Source organism: Eucalyptus grandis, chromosome 7 (assembly GCF_016545825.1).
Source record: "Eucalyptus grandis isolate ANBG69807.140 chromosome 7, ASM1654582v1, whole genome shotgun sequence".
Classification (NCBI taxonomy): Eukaryota; Viridiplantae; Streptophyta; class Magnoliopsida; order Myrtales; family Myrtaceae; genus Eucalyptus; species Eucalyptus grandis.
Window position 1 is genome coordinate 22,470,049 of NC_052618.1, and position 9,450 is coordinate 22,479,498.

Sequence of the window (9,450 nt, forward strand, 5' to 3'; positions counted from 1 at the left end):
GGCTTATGAGGATTTGTTCTTCAAGATCGATCAGTACTGGCATATTTTAACTCTAAATTTTGAACAAGTGAATTCCGGCAAATAATTCTCTGATCTATGTCTATGAAAAGTACAATCAATAGCTGCAAGAGACTGAAGGGAGAGAAGTAAAGGATTATCTATTTTATCTAGAAAACTTTAATTGGTATCATGAGAGTGGAAGGATTCAAAGGGTGTTCTATATCAAAGTTCTGATGTATCATGGGAAAAAGAACCAAAAAAAAAAGGTGAAAAAGAGCGCTAGTTTCATGATTTCAAGTTCCGCTCATTCTCAGATGAAAACCACTATTTGGGTCGATACATATAAATAGACGAAGATATCAAGAATGAGCACTGTTAACTTGTTTGTATCCGTAAATGATCGGTTGTGGTGGATTGATTTAGGAGTCTTATGAAGTATGAGTAAAAGCCCTAGAAAAGGTTTTGACTTCAGGATTGCTTTTATGGACCAAAGAATTTTGTGTCATGGGAGTCATCGTGAAGTAGATGCGTTCGGTGCCCTACAAAGGAAGTAGAATATCCTTCTACAGGATTAGGTTAATTACCCGAAATTCAGAGAGAGACAGAGAGACTTCTCTTGGGGGGAAATTCCAATTTCTCTAAAGTTATAATGAGTAGAATAATAGTTCTTTGCAGTTCTAAACAAAGGAGTAGGTTAATCTAATATCCCACAGTTTTTGAGAAACTTTGAGGATAAATCATGTGTTTTCAAGAGGGAAAGTACCAAAAAAGTTATAAATATATTATATATATATTGTAAATTTCAGTTATAAATTTTTCAATTGGATCAATTTAGTCATAAATATTTTGATATTGATATTAATTCGGTCCATTTGGCCAATTTATATCGGAAATTGTTGATGTGGATATTTTTAATAATATTTTTAATATTTTTTATTTTTCGAATTTTTAATATAATTTTTTTTTTCCCTTTTCCCTTTTCTTTTTGCCATTGGTCATTGCCAGCCACCGACCACATCCATGGCCAGTGAGAGCTGGCCTTGCTTGGGTTGCCTTCGTCGGCCATAGGTAAGGGTTGGCCTCACTAGGTTGTGCTTGGGCGAGGGTGAGCATCAGTTGTCCAAGTGTGACTAAGCGAGGCCCCCATTGCAAGATCTAGTTTGGGTTTTCCCTCACTGATCCTTGCTTAGGCAAAGACAAGGCTAGTTAGGTCTTGTCATCGCCTAGCCAAGCCACGATGAGGTCCCCTTGGCTTGGGTGAGGGTCAACCTTGCCAAATTTGCCGCGGGGGGTTCACCGCTTGGTTGTGCCTACATGGTCAACGCTCACCCTCCCCCAAGTGCAGCCCAATGAGGCCAACCCTCGCTTGTGGTCGGTGATGGCAAGGGTGACATAGGTGAGGCCAGCCCTCGCCAATCATGGATGTGGCCAATGGCTGGCGAAGGCCATTAGCAAAGAGAAAAGGCAAGGAAAAGAGAAGGAAAAAGAAAAAGAAAATTAAAAACTTATTTTAAAATTTTTTTAAAAATAAAATATAATTAAAAATGTCTACGTAACCACTAGTTGAGCACTAGAATTGGTATCCACGTCGTAATTTCCTACTTAAATTGGCTGGATGGATTTGATTAGTATTAATGTGGAAATATGGAAAAAGTTTAAAAAAGTCCTAAACCTATTACACTTCTATCAATTCAGTCATAAATATTTCAATTAAACTAATTCAGTCCTAAACCTTTTTACATTGGTACCAATTCAATCCATCCGGCCAATTTTGGCCTACTAACGCCGACGTAGACATTGGCCGGTGACCGAACACCGATGTGGCAATTTTTAAATATTTTTAAATATATTTTTTTTTTTGAATTTTTCCTTTTCTTTTCTTCCTTCTTCCTCCTAGACCCCATTCGGTGGTGGTCGGCGAGGTCGTGGCCCTCGCCCGGCCCCTCCTAGGGCCGCCGGCAAGGCGCTTTGCTCGAATCTGGGCAAGGCTAACGCAGTCCTTGCAAGGCCTTGGCGAGGGTGAAGGTGGCCATCGCCCACGACAAGGCTAGGGCGAGGCCGGCCTCGCCCAGGGTTGCGGGTGAGGCAGCTTCGCTCGGATCTAGGCAAGGCTGAGCGAGGGTCGTGAAGCCCTTGTTAGCCGTCGGCGAGGGTCGCGGCCTCGCCCAGGTTGCGGGCGGGCGGCTTCGCTCGGATTTGGGCAAGGCCAGGCCTCGCCTTAGCCTTGTCGGCCCCTTGCTGCGGTCGGCAAGGCTGGCCTCGCCCAAATTCGGGCAAAGCCACCTCGCCGGCGGCCCTAGAAGAGGTTGGGTGAGGGCCGTGACCCTCCTCGGCGCGAGCGAGGGCCGAGGCCCTTGCCCGAGTGGTTGGAACAGTGCAAGGAGGAAGAGGGAAGAAAAGAAAAGAAAAAGAAAAAAAAAAAAAGAAAAAAGAATAATAAATTCAAAAAAATATTAAAAAATTGCCACATCAGTGTCCGATCATTGGCTGATGTCCACGTCGCGCCGACATGCCAAAATTGGCTAGATGGACTAAATTGGTACTGATGTAAAAAGGTTTAGGACTGAATTGATCCAATTAAAAAGTTTATGACTGAATTTGTATCAATGCAATAGATTTAGGACTTTTTTGATACTTTTCCCATGGACATGTTTATGATTAAATTGATCAAATTAAAAGATTTATGATTGAGTTGGTACCAATGCAATTATTTATAACTTTTTTGGTACTCTTCCCGTTTTCAGGAACTAGTTTGATCATTTCTTTAGAATTTGTTGGTTCTGTGCAATTAATCCAATATGAATTTTACTTGAATAGTTGATTTGGACCAAAAACTAGTAGATCTAATCAGATGAATATGAAGTATGAAAATCCGAGTCTTGCTTTTTCTGTATGATTGTTTATATTCATTTGTTTGGGAGGACTTTAGTGCTCATCATCTCCTCCCTGGAGTTTACAAGAGAATGTTAGGGCTACATGACCGACAGTGCCCCGCTAACTATCAGATTAATCTTACAGTCAATCGGATTCAAGAATCTGCCTAGTGGTTTCGTTCAGATGAATATGCTTATTCCCATTCTTTAGTTTGTTTATCTCCCAGCATTGTAGCGATTGACTTATCTTTCAAGATGCATTCATTCATGTAGGTTTTTCATTAAATTCAGCAAGTCACAAGATCTTCATTTGTGCATGTTCAATGCTCAGATGGTAACCTTCATCGCCTCACTTGTTTCTGCCAGTTCATGCGGCCTGTGAGAGTAGTTTAACCTAGACGATACTTCATTGTCGTGCTCGAGTTTTCATGGTGGAATATCAAAAAGAAATTCTTGTAAGTGTTATAAACAATTTCTCGTAGGGGGCAGCAATTCTGTTGTGATTTAGTTTGGGGTCCCCATTGCCATACAAATTATGATAGAGAAAGTTTTTTTTTTTTTTTGGTCGAAATGATAGAGAAAGTTTAGGAGAGCTATTTTTGGGCATATAGAAGAACAAAAGAAAAAAATGATACAAATGGTTCTCAAACTTTTTGTACATATTCAAATTAGTTTATGGATTATATGAAAATGTTTGATGAAAAAATAACATCGGATTAGATCTACAAGTATTTATTGTCCATGAACTTAATTTTTTGGAATGATAATATTTTAGGGATCAAATTGAACTAATTAAAATGATATTTTCATATATTAAACAAATTAATAGTTTAGACCATGAATTAAAATTTATGGACTTTTGATAATTAGTTCCCAGAATTTCGAGAGAGAGAGAGAGAGAGATGGACTATTTGAGTAATTATTCCCAAAACAATCTCGGAGAGAGAGAGAGACATTCCCCAAACAATCTCAGAGAGAGAGAGAGAGAGAGAGAGAGAGAGAGGCATCGGCGTGGTAAGTTTGTCGTTGAAAAGCTCATCAAAACGAACCCTTCCTCATCATCAATTTGGCATGCTAAGATAGTAAGATGCTCACTTTTTCACCGTCAAAGTCCCACCCAAATCCAGCCTCACTAAATGCACAAGGGAGTGATGCAAGCTGTTGACCCATGATTAAACATGAGTTGTGACGGAGCGCATATGATTAGGAGGGAACAGGCCGAAAGAACCATCATACGTCATGCATAGTGGAGCTTTCTCTTTTCGGACAATTCGGTGGGAATTAGAAGGAGCATCATGATTGGAGATCCTTCTTCTTGTTCCTATAAAGATAATGCACCTTATGCTGGGTGGGAACATCCTCATGCACATGTTGGTTTCTAAGCTCCTTGACTTGGACATATTCGATGTGACTACAAAAATGGGGGTGAGAATTACCTAATTAGTAGATCAATTTGGCATTGTTCTCAATCTCGGTTGCTCCATCGGTTATCAAAGATGACGCCAAATTCTCCGTAGGTATGAATAGAGCGACTTATTTGCATTTTCAAGTTTCATCCGGTTCTTAATTAGTATAGTCATGTACTTCTCACCCAACTAATCATGTAACTTTGACATGTGACTTACAAACCCAATTTATGGCCACTAAAAGACTCTTTTGGAACTAGGATGATAGGGCACAAAACTCAAGCAACTTAAGGTCCATTTAGTAAAGCTTATATTTCTTTCTTTTTAGAAATAATATATTTTTAAATTTCTATTCTCCGAAACAATTTCTTAGTAAAAGAATGTGTTTGATAGTTTTAAATTTTTATTTTTTGGAAAAAAATAAAAATGTTTGATATGATTCACAAAATTTTTTTGTAATGTAAAATTTCTTTTAATTTTTTTCTTATTCTTCTTTATCGTTGCCGCTAACCACCAATGACGGGTAGCCACTGCGCGGCAAATGGCGGCCGGCCAGCGGTAGGCGGTAGTAGGAGTGGCGGCCGACAAAGAAGAAGAAAAGAAGAAAAGAAAAAAAAGAAGAAGAGAAAATAACTTATCTCTATAAATTATTTCCGAGAACAAAAAACTACTTTTATCTACTTGTTATTTTTGTTCCAAATTTATTTCTTGGTCACTTTTTATTATGGAGAATATAAAAATTAATAGATGTTACCAAACAGATTTATATTCTTTTTTTGTTTCGGGGAATAAAAGAACATAAATTGGATGAAAACAGAAACGTTACTAAGCAGAGTCGTAATCACTTATCTTGACCCGATAGTTGTGTATTTATTCAGTTCATACTCGAGCAATTAAACAAAAACATGATTTCATATATTCAATTCATACATATCTGATTGCACGATCACGATTTAATATTTAATTTTCTCTTTGTTTAAATTCTCGTGGCGACTACATTTTTGAATTCCCATCTAAAACACACTAAACTTTTTTTCATCAAGTTTTTCCAAGACAAAACCTAGTGTATTTTCATCTATATGTCCTGCATCTTTATATTATATTTTCATTTATCCCTATTCGAGGCGTCTACAACGTTAGGTCAACTTCTAACTGGAGTCGAATACCCTTAACATTCTAGAGCGGCCATTGCTAACTTCACTCGAATAATCAAACACCTAATGAAATAGGACTGGCTAATTCCTCGGTACAACATATGGACAAAACCAATCATATTATCTTCTGTATGTACAAACCCTTCACTTTAATCCATTCATTTTTTTTACCATTATTTAATGAAATCTCTGCTGGATCATCTTATGCAGACTCTCCATCCATTTCGTACACACATGAATAACGGTTGACTATTAAAAACAACCATCGCTTTCGTGATGAATTTTCTCCAAAAAAATATGAACAAGAGGGCGGAATAATGAGAAAATAAATCAAGAGGGTCATTTTCATGAAAGGTTTAATTCATAATTAAGGGTAGGTGTTGAATTTACAGAGTTGGGACTCGAATCATAAGATGTTGACAGACGTCTCAATCAAGGTTATCTCCTTTTAGTTTTATTTTTAGAATGGATCTTTAATGATGATTTTCAGCGTGTCCCATTGCACTATGTCTGGATTATTTGACTGAGTCAAAGGGTGGGGATGGGAAAAAAATAACGTTAACTAGTTAAAGAAAGAGAAAATGGGAAGCTCAGCTCAGTTTAAGACAGAGATCACGTCGAGGGCACGCAATGGGGAAGAAAGGGTAAGAACGGGAAAGAAAGAAAGCAGAAAGAAAAATGGAAAAGTAATGAGGGTTTTGCGTGTACACACCGCGGAAATTTCACCTGGCCAAATTTACTTCTTTCGTAATGCCGGATGAGGATTTACGCCCATTCTTCTAGTCGAAATAACTTTTTTTAAATTATGCAAAAATTTGAACTGCGAGTTTTGATTTTGAAGTTATTAAAATTACATGGAAATCATAAATTAAAGCATTGTGGAGCTGTTGAGCTTGATGAGAGTTGATTTGAAATATCAATTTAATCGGAGAAATGTTTTAGAATTTCACACTCAACTCCATGTTGTAGATAGTTTTAAATAATCATTTTGATGAGTGATTTACAAACATGCAGAGAATCATTTTGTTAGGTATGAAGCTTGGTTTTGCTGTTTTAAAGTTGAGGTAATGTTTACTTGAATTTGACGTTGATTTTCATTTAATTGATAGGATATAGCTAAGGTATTTAATTATAGGCATTCTGACCATGTGAAAAGAAAAGTAATAGTAACGAGTGACTTACCATCAGCAGCACACAAAACGAGATCCAAATTTAGATTTTTGCCAGCTGAAAACCTTAACTCAAAAGTCCATCTTATGATGATTCGACAACAAAAGGAAAAGACCTTGCACAAAAAAGAATAGCACTACACTTTGGATGCTCATGGTCTTGTCCATTGCCTACAATCTCCAGAACAACAAACAGGCTATTCCCTCATGCCTCAGTTACATGTCATCTCAAAAACATTCTTCTCGAAGGAGTGCTGCATAGTAGATTATGTCTCATCTTAAAAGATCTTACAGCTAACACTCAATCCATCAGATATTTTGGTACTTCGCCCATGTTTCCTGGACACTCTAAATTTTTTTCCATGTGTAAGCCCAATATCATTTTGCATTTTAACTTTTCCATCTTGTTTCACTGAACAATGAGAAGAAGCCTACCCCAGATTATTCTCAGTAAAGTGACCTCTATGCTCTCAGCATCCGATGCGTTGGAAGTGACTGAAGTTAGAAGTTAAAAGTTAAAATTAGTTCTGCAAATTTTCCTTTTCACCCATGTCGCTTGGGAACAACAGCTCTTGGCTTTCGTCTACCTAAGCCAAGCAATAGATGAGATAGGGTTTGACTAAATTGGATGATAAGGCATGGCTCATTTAAGAAAAGAGAACGCAAGTAGAAAAGAATATGTTGTCCGGAGGATTACCACAAGATGAAAAATCACAAATTTAAGTCCTTAGATAGTTACATGCATCTTTTAAGCAGCCTTCAGCTTTCCCCATTTTCATGGATTTTCATTGTTGACTTAGGGACAGTGTGGGACCAGAGATGAAGATAATATAAGCAAAAATTATGGGAACAAAGCATGAATCCTCCGGCAAATTAAAATAAAAATAAAAAAGAAGATTTTGCAATCCATCAACATCTCTTACTGATATCTCCAAGTTTAGGCCAAAAACTCCCAGCCATTGAACCGCTGTATCAGAGATGTCTAGACTTTTTGGCTGGCCGGCTAAAAATGCAAAACTAAACATTGCATCTCCTAATTTTGACATTTATATCTCAAAAATATTCTCCCCATCTTTGATACACAATCACGCTTCTTTCATTATCTTAGAAGCTTGAAAGGAGTCGCTCCATATTCCAACTCTTTGGCCTAAGCGATCACTTCCTGCATTCATCACGATGTTCTCTCATTGTCTTTGTCGGAACGCGTCATTACAAAATCAGAATAATTGGTGAACTTAGATAATGTAAAAAACTTACTCAAAAGGAATAATATAGTACACAGCATTCTTCATGGCCTCACTTTTGTAATTCCACTTTTGCCCCTATAAATAATTTTCATCAGCCACGCCCCCCTATATAAATACGTTGGAACCCGTTCTCCTTCTTCTCCGTGTCTCGTTCTGCGTTGTCTGACCCATCTGTAGAAAGCTCGAAACCCAAAGAGAAGAGAAGAGAAGAGAAGAGAAGAGAGAGAGAGAAGATGTCTCCGAGAGTCAAATGTCTCGCCGTCTTGGCCCTCCTCGCCGTCTCCTTCGCCGCCGTGTCCTCGGCGGCGCGCCCCCTGCCAGCATCTCGCGGCGCCGCTTCGGCTTCGACGACAGGGCCTCAGCCTCAGGTACACCACCTTCCTGCTTTTTTTAGCTCCTCAAACTTAGTTGTTTTCTCGAAACCCATTTCGATCCATCGCGAGATGTCCGTTCGTTTCTGATCTTTTACCCTTTGCTTGTCGTCTCTGCGCGTGTTTGTGACCGAAGGTCGGTGAAGACTGTGGCGACGGCGGCGGCGGCGGCGGCGGAGGAGGGGCGGAGGAGTGCTTGATGCGACGAACCCTAGACGCTCACCTCGACTACATCTACACCCAGAATCACCAGCCTTGAGAAGATCATTTTCATCTTCTTTTTTTTTCTTTTACTTTATTTTAGTTTTCATTTCTCAATTTTTCATTTAGTGATACTTTTTTTTTCCTTCCAAATTCATGTTTTTTTTTTTGTGCGTTTTAAAGTAATCAAATCAATGGGAGGCTTGGGTCATGTTCTTACTGGTGGTGTCAATTTTTTTTTTTTTTCTTTAAGGATTATATCGCTTATTCATGGACATTAATTAATTTTCGGGCACGAGAAAAATAGAGCAATTATAAAAAGGTACGAGTAAAAAAGAATTTTATTAATCTCCTTCTTCTTATTTTCCTGGTAACCGTAAAAGAAAACTATTTGTGAAGAACCGTTTGCAAAGTGGCAAAAGGACAAAAGGCCAAGACTCCTTTAATTCTATGTAACTCAGCGCTTTAAATGCTCGAAGTCGGAGCATTACATTATGATTCTGAATCCATTTTGATTAGCGGGATATAATTCCATTGGTAGTAATTCCCCATTAGAGTTTTATTGAACTTTTTTTGATTAGTTTTCTGAGGTTAAGCATGTGGAAGACGGTCAAACCCATTCAGAAACCTTCTATGCTAGTCAAAATATAGAGAGAAAAAGAAAAGCTCTCGATAGAAAAAGAAAACCTTCTATGATTGTCAAAAAGAAATGCTCAAAGAGGAATTTAATGTAATGCTTTTGCATATAATCAATTTGCATATAATCAATTTCCATATTAGGCTAAGATATAAATGACAAAACCATGGAGATTTAGAATAAATTTTAGGGAGCGTCCCTATTGACGTATGGTTTTGCATGAGTTCCCATGTGGTTTTTGCGCATGAGAGTTGGAGAACAATTGCACCTTCTCACCACACAAGCATCCTGATCCAAATCATAATATATTTGCTTGCCACTCCACCTACATTGGACTAAGTCAAAGCCTCTGTCTAAGTTGAATATTATCCTCCTCTACTTCTAAGCACCAC

At 38.2% G+C, this 9,450-nt stretch overlaps 1 protein-coding gene across 1 annotated transcript; it reads left to right on the forward strand.

Moving 5' to 3' along the window:
- Positions 1-7,973: 7,973 nt before the first annotated feature.
- LOC104453060 (phytosulfokines 4) lies at positions 7,974-8,632 on the forward strand. The gene is made up of 2 exons (XM_010067560.3): positions 7,974-8,217; positions 8,357-8,632. The coding sequence occupies exons 1-2, from the start codon at positions 8,083-8,085 to the stop codon at positions 8,477-8,479; spliced, it is 258 nt and encodes an 85-aa protein (XP_010065862.1). The 5' UTR covers positions 7,974-8,082; the 3' UTR covers positions 8,480-8,632.
- The last annotated feature ends 818 nt before the right edge of the window (positions 8,633-9,450 follow it).